The 16,357-nt window shown below is 30.2% G+C and overlaps 1 protein-coding gene across 1 annotated transcript in view; it reads right to left on the bottom strand.

Moving 5' to 3' along the window:
• Positions 1-16,357, bottom strand: part of LOC111629765 (Golgi-specific brefeldin A-resistance guanine nucleotide exchange factor 1-like) — a gene marked incomplete at its 3' end in the record, with an annotated part of 182,789 nt that overhangs the window by 90,137 nt on the left and 76,295 nt on the right. The window contains exons 10-11 of the mRNA XM_023373680.1: positions 10,207-10,427; positions 2,497-2,595 (exon numbers count right to left, since the gene is read on the bottom strand). Of these exons, the coding sequence (XP_023229448.1) occupies positions 2,497-2,595; positions 10,207-10,427 (320 nt within the window). The remainder of the gene's footprint in view (positions 1-2,496; positions 2,596-10,206; positions 10,428-16,357) is intronic.

Raw genomic sequence — 16,357 nt, 5'->3', positions numbered from 1 at the left:
CCCCAGCATAAACTAATGTATGAATGTCTGAGAGTGTAGAAATTGAATGAATGTAGTTTGGTAGTAAGCGAGTGTTTACATAATTTAGTGTTTTTCCTACTACCTTTGACATGTTGATTTTCAGTATTTGCGGTCTTTGTGTGGGATCTGTGCCTGTATATTTAGTGAGTGTTTCCTGAAATATAAGTGAGAGTGTACTAACTAAATCTATATCTATGTTATCAGTGATGGATGAGGACGTGTCTGTAGTATCATTAATGGTAGTTGTATGTGTACTATTATCAATGCTTGTTGCTGGATTATCCTGACAGGTTATGTGATCTTCATTAATGTTAAATGTTTCTGTCTGTTGATGTATTTGATCAGCAACCTGTTGTTTGATAAGTTCAAGTGTTGGTTGTGGGATAAGGTTGTTTGTTGTGTATAATTGTTCTTTTTTGATCAGCAACCCTTTGTTCAGTGACAGTGAAATGAGGATATTGTTGTGTGAATCTATGGTGTAGTTGTTGTCTGTATGCTGTCGTGTTTGTTTCGAGTCTTGTGATGGTGTAGTAAGTATGGATGATAAACTCGTTCATTTCTGATGTCTATTTCATTCATTGGCGTGGTTTTCCAGCCTTTGTGGTCTGTGGATATATTGCCACAGAAACACCAAGGCTATTATTATTATTATTAATTTTCATTGTGAAAACATTTCAAAGTGTCGTTTCAATTCTATTTATTTGAGTGCTTGTGGATACATGATATTTTTTGTTTTTCCCCGTCTGGTGCGTACATGAATAAATCATAGGGTTTTCCGACGCGTGAGCTGGCCACATACAGTTGTCCATGCGAGAAGCATGGATTCTTTAAATTTAGCCAACACACTCACAAAGATTGTCAGAAGTGCAATATTCCCCATTTTTATATATATTATGTAATCCTTTATAATTTTGATCATTTAATTGCTCCTTCCTCTCTTCCTTGGTATGCTGTGAAATTTCTGATAGTTGGATAATAAACTGTTTTATTGTAATTTGTCTTTTTAAATTATTGTGAGTTGATATTAAAATTTGGAAAAAGGGATCCCTAGATCGGTAAAATAGGCGAATTTCCTTCTACAACTTCAGTTGTTGTTCGGGATACAGTTAAGGTTTTAACAAAGTTCGAGCGAATACATAATTAGCAAAAAAAAAGTTGAAATAAAGTGATTAAACAAAAATTATTACAAATATCGTAAATAACAAATGCATATATAGAGATATTTTTTGGAGGGGGGAAATGGTCTTCACAATTTGAAATTGATCGAACACACAGTGAAATGCTCGTTTACACGCACGCCATCTATCGTAGGATAAATGTGCTATGCCAGAAACCTTCTCAAAAAAACTTTTCAAAGCTTCATGGCAATTGTACTATGCCAGAAACCTTTGCGGGAGTATATTAAACAACTTCCCAAAGTTTCACAACAATCAGATAAACAGTGTGGTAATGCACGAAGGACAGACAGCTACACACACACACACACATTCATTTTTATATATATAGATAAAATAAAAAAAAACATTCATGAGAAGAAGTAAGTTTCTTAAACAGTATATTGTTAGAAAAATACTGGATTATAACTGTTCACTATTTTTTCAATATTTTTTTTATCTGTTCTGTATATAATTTATTAATGATTTAAAATAAATTATAACTTAAGGGGGAGTGTCTCGACTGTCGAAGGTGCTGGCGTGATAACCTCAAGAGAAGAGTTGATACAACATTGTGTGATAATGATTCGCTCTTGGAGGAAAATACTACCTCAATTTAAGTGGAAGTATAACAAATGTCTNTTAGAAAAATACTGGATTATAACTGTTCACTATTTTTTCAATATTTTTTTTATCTGTTCTGTATATAATTTATTAATGATTTAAAATAAATTATAACTTAAAAGGTTCTGATACAAAAAACAAAAAGTAACTAACAAAGTATATTATAATTTATTATAGAATAAGAGAGACAAAACATGTGCATGAAAGTTTATTATAGAAACTATCAAAATTGCATTACACACAGGCAAGGACCATTACAATTAAATCTCTGTAGAATAAAGGTATTAACCAAATGTTATTTCCTTAAGAAACTAATAAATTCATTTCCCACAGAATATATTATAACATATAATCTATTTTGCAATATGTTTATGAAAAATATTATTTATAAATATTTGGATATTAATTTATGTATATAATTTATCATTTTTCTTACGATTATTTCAAATATTTAGTATAATACATATGTAAATGTAATGTCATCTACTAATTTTTATTACAAAGCATTTCATTTATATTTTTCTAAATTTATAAGAATAAAGGTAAAACACTTTACTATAAATTATTTAATTAATTTTAATAATTATTTTAAATTAATTATTTAAAATGTTAATATTTTAACTTTAACAATAACATTTAATTATTCTAATCATTTCTAATTTCTAATAATTCAACTTAATACACTTAATATACTTACTTCTAATTGGAATTTGATATGTGTTCTTAATGATTCAAATAATAAAAAACACACTCTAAGTACGGCAGCAAAAATTGATAATTTCTCTGTTAAGAGTAACTAAAAAAAATTAAAATTTAAAAATTATTAAATAAAATCTTTAGTAAATAATTATTTACAAATATCAACAATATAGATATTAAAACTCAATTCCACAACCTTTTTTCAACATAATTCATTATATATGTTACTTGCCTCAGCTGTTATGAAATATAACAAAGAGAAATTATAATGATTAGTCACATTTTTCTTTTGCCTTTCTTCATATTTTGATTTTCCAGGAACCAAACAATGTAAAAAACCCCCTTACAAAATTGTGTGTGTGTGTTTTTGAATTATATCTCAGGACTGGATAAATAAATAAATTTTAAAATTTGACAAGATTATTTCTATGTAAGGGCATTGATACTATTAAATTTTGGTACTTAAGATCAAGGAAGTAGAAAGATAGGAGGAACATGTGTTGTATCTTGAGTGGGGTTTGACTTAATGAAAACTTTAGTCATTTATCACACTTCCTTACTACCACGGATGATGAGTGTTAAAAAATTTGTATTATACAATCTGATGTATTACAAAACTTTTTTCCTCATTTGCAGCATTATTAATGTAAATGCACTTAGACGACTTGTTCAAGATTATCAAGATTTTCTAAACAACTACAAAGTAGACTGAACTGATATTCTGGAATACACCATAATTTACTTGACTACTTAGTTATTTTTTTTACAATTGTTTATCTCTTAAAGAGATTACAGTTTTGCTGTAAAATCGCCAACTGCACCTCAACTGCAGTTCATAATTCTGATTACCATCATATTTAGAGGAGTCAGCTTGGCCTGCCTTACCTCCAAAAAAGTGGACTCATTCTGTCATACTTAAGATCTCAACATCACACTCATATGACACTTCCTTACTCCCTTGGATGTGCGAGTGTTAAAAATTTGTATTATACAATCTGATGTTGTATTACAAAACTTTTTTCTCATTTGCAGATAAGAATTTTCCTTTCATCTTTTTTTAATCCTTTTTTATATAAGTGTTTCCTCACACCATCCAGGTTTTAAAGGTTTTAAAGCTTATTAGGGTTATAAAACAAATAAAGGTTACAAATGTCACTACATCTTAATTCTTTCAAGATTTTTATGCAAAATGTTAGATCTATCAAAAATAAGTGTCTCTCACTTCCAACTATTCTCAGTGCATTTCATAACTTATACATTATAACCAAAAGCTGGATTACCTCATAGAAACACAATTTCAAAAATTTTGCAAAATCAATTAGAATTTTCTCATCTTTCTCTTTGCTGTGAAATCCAATATGGTGGTGGTATCTTAATTAATGATTTTCCATCCTTCAACCCAAATAATAAAAATGTTTGAATACCTTAATTCCATCTTGATCGATAAATTCCCTAAATTTCATCTTATTATAATTTCCATTTATGCCCCTCACCATAAAATAAAACATGTATTTCAAATAATATACTGCTTCCTGAAAACAATAGATCATGCTTTACAGTTTAAATTAATTCTATGTGAAGATTTTAATATGTCTAATATTTCCTGGTCATCCACTGAGCCAACTTTCTTATCACTAGATCCCTGCAAAAATTTTTTTACTAATGAAATTTATTATTTTTTCAATCTTATTAAAATATTTATTTCCCAACACAATTATTTTTTAGATCTGGCCTTTTCAATAAATTGCAACCTCAACACTTACCCAATGAAAGGATTTATGTCTGATACCTGTGCAATCTTTCTTGAAGTTTTAGATAGTATTAGCATCAAATACTCACAGAGGTTTACGAGAATTCTTTTACACCATCATTTTAATTTTAAACAAACCGCTAAAATATATATTTGTTCTATTGATTGGACTTTCCTGGAATCTCCAATATTATCTCCTCAAACCATTATTGATTTAACATATGTATTTTTATTCTACTATCATTAAGTTTTTACAATATTCAAAAGTTGTTACATCCTCATATAAACAGTTCTCTCAACCATTTAAAAAAGTTCAGAAATATCAGTAGAAAACACTGGACCAAGTGAAAATGCAGTGGAAATCCACGTGATCTCTATATTCACTGTAGCTTACAAAAACAATACTACAAAGAATGCAACACATCATTTCAAAACTATTTTAACAATATCATAAACACTTTTGCTTCCAAGCCCCTGTACATTTTGGGATTAATCCCAAAATTTTCTACAAAAACTCAAAATAAATCAACTTCCTTTTCAACAAATTAAATGTTGAAAAGAAACTTTCCTCATTCTTCAACAAATTAAATGACTTCTTTAGCAGTGTATCTGAATTTTACATTAACATTTTACTTGATTTCTTATTGTTAAATAAAAACAACAAGAAACAATTTAATTTAACAATAAGAAATCAAGTAAAATGTTGGTACTTCTATATGATGAAAATATTATTGTTAATCATTTTAAAAAATTACAATAAAATAATTCATTAATATGTAGAGAGAGAAACCTCTCTTTCAATTTAAAAAACTTTTGCGTGCGTCACGCTGTCATCGACATGACATGCGGGGAAAAAATATGGCATAATCGATATATTATAGTGAAGCAGAAAGAGATAAATAATAAAAATAAATTGATATAGTGAAGAATAAACTTTAAATGTTGTTTCTTTGTTTACAGGTGAGAGTGTCTATTACATTTCAAAAATGTTATTTTGATGATGTAACTTCAAAACTAATAGAATAAAAAAAAAAACTTTGTTTACAGAGCAACACATCGTGGTTTATTTCATTTTTCGAATCCTTCCTTTTTGAAAAAAATAAAAACCTTATAAATATACAGTAGAGCATCAATTATCCGAATCAATTGGGAAATGGGGTTGTTCGGAAGATCAATGTTTCAGATAACCGATTATGTACGAAAAAATATATTAATTTATCCCATCTTGACATTTTTCTCCATTGTGTGTCGCTTCACATTGAATTTTTGTCGATGTTTAGCCTAACGAAGACTATTGTATCGTTAAAAATTATTTTTTTATTTTGTACAAACAAAATAAATATATTGAAAAATATAAAAACAATAAAAAATTATACTTCAGAAGTTAATTTAGTATCAAAAACGTAAAATATTTGAGTAGCCCAAGACATAGCCAAAGATTGCAGCGCCACAGCACTGGCGAAAATTTAAATTTGCCGACTGGAATTCTTTCGGATGATTGATGTTTTGGATGATTGACTTTCGGATAATCGACGCTGTACTATATAATCATTATTAATCTAACAATTTTTAAATGATTGCTTCTTCATATTAAAATTGTTGTACAATAAGAATTTTCAGAGAGACAAATATTTAATTTTTAGAAATAATTCAATGTTTAATTAAAATATTCTATTTAAAATTTTTCGAACATTAAAATACTTCACATTAACATTGATACTTGAGAACAAAAATCAGATTGCTAAGAATCTATTTTATAAAAATGTTCATTCTATAACAAATTAAAGAATTTTGTTAACAATACATTTCAATTTTATTCTTGTTTTGTTTAAACTGTTTTTACAAAAAATATTAAAATAAAATGCAACAAATTTTATTACTATAAGAAGTAATTAAATTTGCTGCCTTTAAAGTAAAATAATTTAAGCATTTCCTGATTTTGTTCAAATTCATTTTAATAATGAATGAAAACAATCAATCAGAAAATTCAACATGCAAAAAAGATAGCATGTTTAATTTATTATTCTATTATGTAAAACGAAATACAATATTTCAGAAACATTTTTCATAAATACAATAATAATCATCAAATAATATAAAAAGCACTATATTGTAATTCTAGATTTAATTTAGTGAATGTAAAAATACTTCACAGAGTACTTTACTTTTTATTACAGTAAAACCTCATTATTTTGATATTAGATAATTTGAAGTATCAAGTAATTCAAAGTTAATTCTAGTCCCTGGCCAAGAGAATAGCATTTTGTATATATTTGTGTTCGGATAATTAGAAATACAGTAGAGCCTCGATTATCCGACCCTCTATCAACCAACCCCTCGGTTAACCGACCGTCCTAGTCAGCAAATTTCAAATGTCCACTATTGATGTGGCGCTACAATATTTGGCTATGTCTTGGCTACTTTAATTTAATATTATTTTTACATGTTTTAGCTGGCAACACTGGATCGACCATGAAAGGGAGCCAGTATTTAAACGAGGCTTAACTTTCTAATTTTTAACGATACAATAGCAATGACTATTGTGAGAGTAGCCGGGGTTACGGAGTAAGTAGTACTCTGGTAACACTTAATCGGCACAGATTAACCGAAATCTGTCTCCAAAGTTTCGAATCAAGAAATCCGATCTTAAAAGTTCATAGGAGAGCGATAACCGCTATATGATCCGAACTGCGAAGTTCAGATGCTCGTCAGGATTCCTTGACACCAGTTTGTCAATTTATCAATCCGCGGACAAACACGCGTATGAGATCTGATTCAAACACAAAATTAAGAGACATTTTAATTAAAACGAAATAATAAATTTAATAAAACAAGAAAATAAACTCATACAAAAATCTTAATGAACGAGAGATAGAATTACTACAAATAACATACAAATCGAGAGATAGCTATACTTATCTTCTACCCAATTCGCGATCGAGAGAGAGCTCACAAAATTGTTAAGACATACAACCTGTTTCAGTGGTCGTTCGTCTTCTTCTCTGTAGGCAAGGGACACTTTGGAGATAAAGTTCATTTACTTCTTCGTATGGGAGATTAATATATGCACAAAACCAAAGTAAAATTTCTAAGTGCAGACTCCGGACTTCTTCTAAGTGACTCGACTAAGGGCGTTGGTCATCAGGAGGAAAATGTGTGGAGTTTGGACGCTTCCAGATCTGTCGCTGAACTCCTCAAGTTCGGACAAATTTCCTCTATATGTCACGATCAGTGACCAATCATCATGCAAAGATTCCTCCGTGAGAACGGATGGAAAGGGGGATATGTGAGGGGTAAGCATTTCCCATCAAAGCGAGAGTTTTCGCAGATAAGGGAAAAACAGAGGATGTACTAACCTCAGTGAAAGGAAGTAACATCTGTCATCTATTTTTCCCACTCTAAAACGTCATTTTTCATCACCCAAACGAAATAATATTTTAACATTATTAATAAAAATTATTAAATTAGACCCAAGGCCTTTCGGGTCTCACACTATTATTTTAAAAAATTTTTGTTAGGCTTAACCTCAATGAAAATTCAATGCAAAGTAGGTTAATAGCGATACACTAATATACTAATTACATGGGATATAATAATATACTACACTAATAATAGATTTTTTCATATTTTTCGGTTATCCGCCCTTTCAATTATCCGACCAACCCCAGTCCCCAATTAGGTCGGATAATCGAGGCTCTACTGTATGCATACAATAAAATTCAAAGTCATTATCTGGTCTGGTAACTCAAACAAATATCATTTAATTTAAAATCTTCCATCAATTTAATTGTTTATAAGGAAAGTTTCCATGCCAAAGTGGCAGCTTCATTTTCGGTTTTACCAATTACACATTGATTTATTGGACATCCATTCAAGGTCATTCGAACATTGTATACATTGCTAATGAAAAAAGAATTTAAATAAAAAAAATTTTTATGTTTTTTATTTTTTTATTATTTTTTTAAAGATATTTTTTATTTTTATAAAAAGCATTTAATTATTTTGTACACTTTTCACAAAAATCTATTGTTTCAATAATTCCAAAATCAATTAAATGCATGTGCATATTCACAATAGAATACATATGTAGTTTTAGCCCAGTGGTTCTTAACAGATGTTCTGCAGAACACTGGTGCTCCATGAACATAGAGAAAATGTTCTGCCAAAATTTGAAAATTGTGAAAAATTAAAATTATTAAAACAAACAAGAAAAAGTCATTGTTTTTAGTTGTATCATCTTTACTTCTACTTATGTAGGTTTTATTGATTTTTATAACAGATTTCTATTAGAACATGAATCAAATCTGCTTTCGCATGTAGGCAGAGCTAGTGTGTAAACAGTTGAATGACGACAATCAACGTGTACAAACATGTTTCTTGCTAAAAAGGTTACTGTTATTTTCATTATTTTTCAAGTAAGTCCAATGTTTTACACAGACTGTCAGTGTCATAAAATGTATTATTTTGTAATTGTAGGTAAAAGTTCATTTGAGATAAATTAGTCTTCTAGAAATTAAAAAGCTCTATTCTATCTTCTAAAGAATTACAAATAATTATTTGAAACAGCAAAATAGACAAATTTCTAAAATGAAAATATGATTCTGGCACTGATAGTGTAGTGCAAGTACAACAATATCAATAATGATGCTCACAACAGGGAGAACAAAGTAAAAAAATGTCAATAGACAATATTCCATGATTATTTGGTTTTGGGTTCACTTACATTGACGAAAATGAAATGTCAAATTCCCCTTTGCGTGGTTTATGAGAATAAGCTTTGTAATAGTGTAATAATACCAGCAAAATTAAAACATTTTGTATCTAAACACGCCAATCTCCAGTCCAAAGACAAGAATTATTTTCAAAGATTGTTGAATAATCAAATTAATCAAGAAAAAAATAGTAACAGTATCTAATAAAGCACAAATTGAATCATATAAATTTCCCAAAATAATTGTTAAAAATTTAAAACCACACACCATAGCAAAGTGTCTGATTTTACCAACACATTCTGAAATAGTTCAAACTATGTTTGGTTAAGAACCACTGCTTTAGCCATTAGTATTAGCTTATTTTCATTAGACTGTATGATTTTTGTAATCTCAAACTCAAGATGGTAAATTCTTCTGCAACTAGACACTGGTCTTCTAGACAAAATTTGTGAGTAATTCTTATTGAAGCACTTAAGCTTCTTTTGTAAATTATTTTCAGATCTTGATTTGAATGTAGTTTCATTATGTTTTTATTGTTTTTATTAAGTACATGCCAACAGACACTTTTTAGAAATAGCTTAATTTACCAAGTAATAATGCATAATAATAACACATTTATAACCAAATGGGTAAAATTATATAGATAATGTCATAATTTTATTTGAGAATTACAAAAAAAACTAGATTCAAAAAAAGTTTGGATAATTCGAAAATCATGATTTTTTAGTCCCTTAAGCTTCAAAGTACAGTAATACCCCGAACTTATGCGATAGGTGAGACCGAGCGATAACCGCGTAAGTCGAATTCGTGTAAGTCGGGGTATAATTTCGCAATTTGTGTAAAATCCACGTCGGATGTATGTAAGCTAATAAATGTTCTCGTTAATCTTATCTCGTCTTTTAATTCTTTCACGGTTACAAGAAATCACCACATAGAGTCTCTCAAGTCTCCATAGATATAACAAACACAGAAATAAATAACACAAAATAAATTGTAGCTATGTGTCGATTCCGTGCGACACGTCCGAACATGTAAGCCGAACAATAGTATGGGAGAGTGAGTAATCAAGAGTTGCGTGGCGCTCAAACAAAAGACGAATCGACGAGATTTGAAAAACGCATAACTCCGGGTTCACGTAAGTCGGGGTAGCGTAAGTCAAGGTATTACTGTAATGAGGTTTTACTGTAAACAAAAATATATTTTTCACTTTTTAATTAAAAATAATTACAGATATTATATTACTTACGGAAAACAGATTTCGACACATATCATCTTTGATTAGAGTAAGTAGAGAATTGAAGTTGTCTATTTGATTGGCACCAGCTTCAAGAGCAACTGTTAGGAGGCTTAAACCAATGTGAAAATTTGCCTCCGTGTTATGTCGTTCAATTGGATTTATTAATGTGACTAAAAATCTAAATAATTCTCTTACGCAAGGCAGACCGTATGGTATAAGAGGACCGGAACCTAATGTAAAAAATAGTTTTTATTTGTATAAAGTATTTGTTAGAAGACAACATATGTAATTTTTATTAACAAAAAAATACCAAAAATATTTAACAAATTGTATTTAATTTGATATACAATATTATTTAAATACAGTATAATATCAAACTATTTGCAAAAATTTCATTTTGTATTCTTTTGTAAAAATTACAAATTTACAGTTAAACACTAATAATATTACAGAACAATCAAAAATTTCTCATTATATCAAAAGATTTTTATACTACAATGAAGGTTTCAAATTTTTTTAATTTAAATGTTTTTTTATATTAAAATACAGTGGTGCCTCGTACAACGTACTTAATCCGTTCCAGGTGCACGTCCATTATACGAAACGCATTTTCCCATAGAAATACATGTTAAAACATATAATTCGTTCCGCAGCATAAAATAACCGTACTGTACCATAAAAAATGAAAATGGAGCAGACACCAATTATGCCGGGTAGTCAGATGTTGTGAGGAGGAGGTGGAAGAACACTTTCTTTACACATTCATACAGATACAGACTTTTTACACATTGCAGCGGGTCTTTTTTTATTGTTTTTTAATCGGAGTCAGATTCAGGAGAGGCTACCGGAACTTGCAGGGTCAACTTCTCTTGTTCCATCCTTTGTTTTTTGCCCGCTGGCTTCTTGAAAAACATGACCAAGGTGGTCTGTTTCTCTTTCTTCTTTAACACCTGTCGGAAATGACGGACAAAGGTGTCATCGTAGAGATCATTGATCCTGTTGGCCTCAGCTCTGTTTGGATAATGAGTGTTGGTAAACTCCTGAACCTCTCCCCATTCGACAAGAAAGTTTTTGTCAACTTTCACTCCTGATGATTTCTTGCTTTGTTTCAATTGAAATCACCTTTCTGTTTTTTTAGAAGCCATGATGCATTATAAATGACTTAACTTGCCAGATTATATGATACGAATAATTCTTTATTAATTAAGATCACTAAACACTTCTACGAGCTACTCTCGCTCCGTTTGTTTTTTACAACCTCTTTTCGTCCCGCCACCTCGGCATCTACACAATTACATTTCGTTTATTTGAATCGTCAACATATATTACATTACATTTCTACTTCAGATATACTAATAATACATTCTAATAATACTAATATATCCTAAAAATAGCAGAATGTCATTGGCAACGGCTAGGGTTGCCACCTGTCCGGGTTTGACCCGGAGACTCCAGGATTGAGTGAGTTATCTCCGGGCTCCGGGGTTAATTAATGTTTCTCCAGGTTGTGCAAGTTGAAATGAATATGTACAAAATTATATGCAAACCGTTGCATATATTTCTTCCCCCGTGTACCGAATTACTAGTGTGAGAGTCGTTGGCTTAAAGACATAACGTCTATAACTGGCATAGGCGCAGTGCTGCTGCATGCTATGTGGATGTACTCTTTCTTGTGACTGTTCTGTCAAGAGATGTCTATTGAGAGTGAAATGATATAGCATACATAGCTGATAGTTTGATAATCAGTGTTCATGTTGGTTGATTAATGGTAAGTTATAGTATATAGTTAGAGTTAGACTTGAGCAGGTTAAATAGCATTACATAACAAACGGTCTGTTGGACCCTCAAAAAAATAAATATAGACCTATATATATATATTTTTATGTTTTTTAATTCAAAAATTTTTACCCGCGCGAAAAAATTTTATCGCGATTTTAATCAACCTTTAATGACACACGATTAACACTTAATTGTTTTTTTATGGGATTTATATAAATAAAAAAACTGTATATGTATGCATATGGGGTTTTTTTGTTTCTTAAATCGTCGTCTCCGGGCGAGACTAAGTTCTGAGGTGGCAACCCTAGCAACGGCAAAAGAGTGGAAACATCATTTGCACTTGTTTGAAGAAAGTCCATTGTTCGTCTCACATAACTGCCGAACGGAAAGTCCATTGTTCGCAGCAAGTCCATTGCTCGAGTCACGTAACGGTCAAACAGAAAGTCTGTTATTCGCAGCGTCCGTTATTCAAGGCGTACGTTATACGAGGCACCACTGTATTTATAAATATAAGAAAAATTACCCTCATCTAATATTTTTCCCTCTAAACTTATTAAAAATTTTACAGATTAAAGTAAATTTAGGACATTTAAAAACAAAATGAAATTATTTTTATTTGAAAGTTTTCTTATGCATTATTATGAAAAACTAAGAATGCAGAATACATTTTAAGAAAAATATACAGTTGACTTGTCTTAAAGCAAACACCAATAAAGTACCTCTAACCTATGTGACCTCTAAATGTATAGTATTTCAAACATTTGGTTTTAGCAAACCATTCTACTGTACTCAGAAAACAGATGTTAAAGTTTAAGGATGCCCACACCTCTGTATATGCAAACATGTGCTAGTTTGCATATACAGAGGTGTAATATAGTGATGCCAGGTTTGGCTACTTTTTACCAAATTTGTTTTTTTTTTTTTAAATATTTTTACTCTTTTGGCATCAACTTTCAACTCCTAACTAGTTGGGCTCTGCCTTCATTATTATCTTTATTATTAACCCATCTTGATTATATTATAAGATTCACTAATTTGATATTGCTTTTGTATGAGTACTGTAAGGTCTCGTTTTATGTGGTGGATATGTTCTACAGAAAAGTGCATATAAAATATTTGCATAAAAAAACACTTTACTTGCCTTGAAAAAGTAGGGATATGTTCCGTAATTTTCTAAAATCGCATAAAACCAAAACAACGAGTTAAAATTAATTTAAAACCGCATAAAAAAGTTTGCAGAAATTAAAAGNTTCTACAGAAAAGTGCATATAAAATATTTGCATAAAAAAACACTTTACTTGCCTTGAAAAAGTAGGGATATGTTCCGTAATTTTCTAAAATCGCATAAAACCAAAACAACGAGTTAAAATTAATTTAAAACCGCATAAAAAAGTTTGCAGAAATTAAAAGAAATAGGCTGCTTAATAAATTTAGACTTACGATATTGAGAAGGCAAAAACCTCTTCTAATAAAAAATAAAACTTTACGACACTCACTTTATACGTTTCAATCCAGAAATCAAAATGTGCTGCTTATTACTGCAACTTAAAATCAGCAAAATTTAAACTCGCTACTTATTATAAAAATGAACAAAACACCGCTAAAATAAAATTTGATTTCAAAACGATTACAGTTTATACCTTTCAATGCGAAACTCAGAATGATGTAATAGCGACTTGTCAATGGTATCATGTGCAAGGGGAATCCCCGAATTGCAAAAGCTTACTCTAAAAACAAATTACTGACATCTGGATGTGAAGAGTTAATTAAAACTTAATTAATTAACTTTAGTTCCTCGCCCGAGTTAACTCGGGCAGATTACATAGCGTTACATAAAACACGGTTCTTAAGGCTTTGAAATTTTTTTGAATTTTTGGAATGTTTTTTAAGTCTCCAAATTTTTAAAAAATATTTAAAAATATACANTGACGAATACAATAATGGGGAAGTAACCTATTCAATTTCAAACACTATTCCACAGACTAAATTCAGTATTGATCAGCACAGTGGACAGATTATTCTTAATGAAGAATTGGACAGAGAAATGGAAAACTTTTATTCACTAACAATTTTAGCCATTGATAATGGAACTGATCACAGGTACACTTCAACTGGGACTGTTAGCATCTCGGTATTAGACGAAAATGATAATTATCCAGAATTTATAAATAACACAAAGGAAGTAACCGTTCGTGAAGACATGTCGGTCGGTAGCATTATTGCCACTTTTCTAGCAATAGATAAGGATTTAAATCATGATATTACTTATTCTTTATCTTCCTCTAATTATAGAGATGTCTTTAAACTCAATCCAATGACAGGAAATCTGTATTTATCTCATAATTTAGATCGAGAAGAAAACGAAAAATATCATCTATCTATAACTGCTAGTGATAACGGAATTCCTACCTTAAGTACAAGTATAACAATTTTTGTAATTGTGACTGATGTGAATGATAATCCTCCCGTATTTTCAAATACGGATGTAATATATAGAGTGACAGAAAATACGGAACCTAATACTAAAATTGCTTTAATAAGCGCGGAGGATGCGGATGCTGATATCAATGGACAGGTGAAGTATAACATAAGTAAATGTTGGCCTTGCAAAAATCATTTCGGGATTAATCCAGAAACGGGTATGATCTATACTACTCGATCGCTAGACAGAGAAGAGACCGATTCGTACACTTTAACCGTGGTATGTACTGATTTGGCTGAACCAGCTATCAGTAGATTAACAACTGAAAAAACAATTACCATAATTGTTGATGACATAAATGACAACGCACCCACTTTTGTGTCAATCGACACGGGCATCTTATTGGAAGGGTCCAGTCAGGGAGATGTTATTATGACTTTATCTGCACAAGATCCGGACAACGAAATGAACGGAACGGTAACTTATCATTTGGAAGAATCACAATCGGACCTTTTTTCTTTAGAGCCATCTACTGGAATATTAACTCTCTCTCGTAGGGTTTCCAAGCCACTTCCGATCTACAATTTAACAGTTAGAGCGACCGATAATGGGCCGAGACCGTTTATGAAATCTTCTAGATTAAAACTTACGATTTTGGGAGTTCTTAAAAGGCAAAGTGGACCCGTATTTAGTGCATCTGAATTTTCCGGTTCTGTATACGAAAACCAACCAATTGGTACTAGTGTTTTAGCGGTAAAGGCTCAAGGCAATCATATTTCTGTTAATTATTATTTGACTTCAATAAATGTCAAAGGGTTAAGTTATAGAAAAATCTTTAATGTTGATCGCCGAACAGGGATCGTCTCTACCACTCAAGTATTGGAAAGTGAAGGACAATTTGACGTATTTGAACTTGAAATTTATGCAGTCGAAATCATTGGTTCTCGTTCAAAAACTTCCAAAACTAAGGTAAGTTCAGTTTAAAGGCTATTTTAATTACTTTCAAGTCACATCATGAATATATTTTACAATTAATGATCAAATATTTTTTATATCTTACCTTCTTGTGGTATTTGTTGAGCAGTAAAACGTACACCATGTGGATTAACATATTCGCTGTCTCTATGACTGTTAGTTCTGTTATTGTCACTTTTGATGTTAAGATCATAAATTTCAGTTATACTATTACTTTCATTTTTTATTTCTTGATTCTCTGATTGCTAAAATTGAAACAACAAAGTAATAGTTAATAATAATACTCTGCAAAAAATAAATATTATCAACAAACTTACTTATTTATTTTTTCTATTTGAAATTTCATGTTTTGATTTATTTTTAGTAGTAAATTATTCATGAAATATACTAGATTGATGCATTGTGGCCTGAACATTATTACATAAATCAAAAATAAAAAAGTTAACAACAAAAATAACTTGTAAGTTTGTTTCGTCCGATGGTTCTTTTCAGTTTTTAATACTTGTAGACATAATTCGCCCATGTAGGTAATGGTAAATAATGGTGATCCCTACATGGGCGAATTATGTCTACAAGTATTAAAAACAAAAATAACATTAAACTACTATTTAAAAAAAACCATCTTATAGTGTTATAAATGCCAAATAACAAACAAGAAAAAACTTCGGATTAAAAATATTAGTACAGTAGAGCGTCATTTATCCGAATCAATTGGGGACTGGGATTGTTCGGATAACTTATTTTTCAGATAACCAATTATGTACGAAAAAATATATTAATTTATCCTGTGTTGACATTTTTCTCCGTTGCGTGTTGCTTCGAGTTGAATTTTCGTCTGTTAAGCCTAACAAACACTATTGTATCATTAAAAATTATTTTTTTATTTTGTACAAACAAAATAAATATATTGAAAAATATAAAAACAATAAAAAATTATACTTCAGAAGTTAATTTAGTATCAAAAACATAAAATATTTGAGTAGC

The sequence above is a fragment of the Centruroides sculpturatus genome, unplaced genomic scaffold, assembly GCF_000671375.1.
Source record: "Centruroides sculpturatus isolate CEXI.00-Female unplaced genomic scaffold, Cexi_2.0 scaffold73, whole genome shotgun sequence".
Lineage (NCBI taxonomy): Eukaryota > Metazoa > Arthropoda > Arachnida > Scorpiones > Buthidae > Centruroides > Centruroides sculpturatus.
This window is presented reverse-complemented; position numbering and strand designations above follow the sequence as displayed.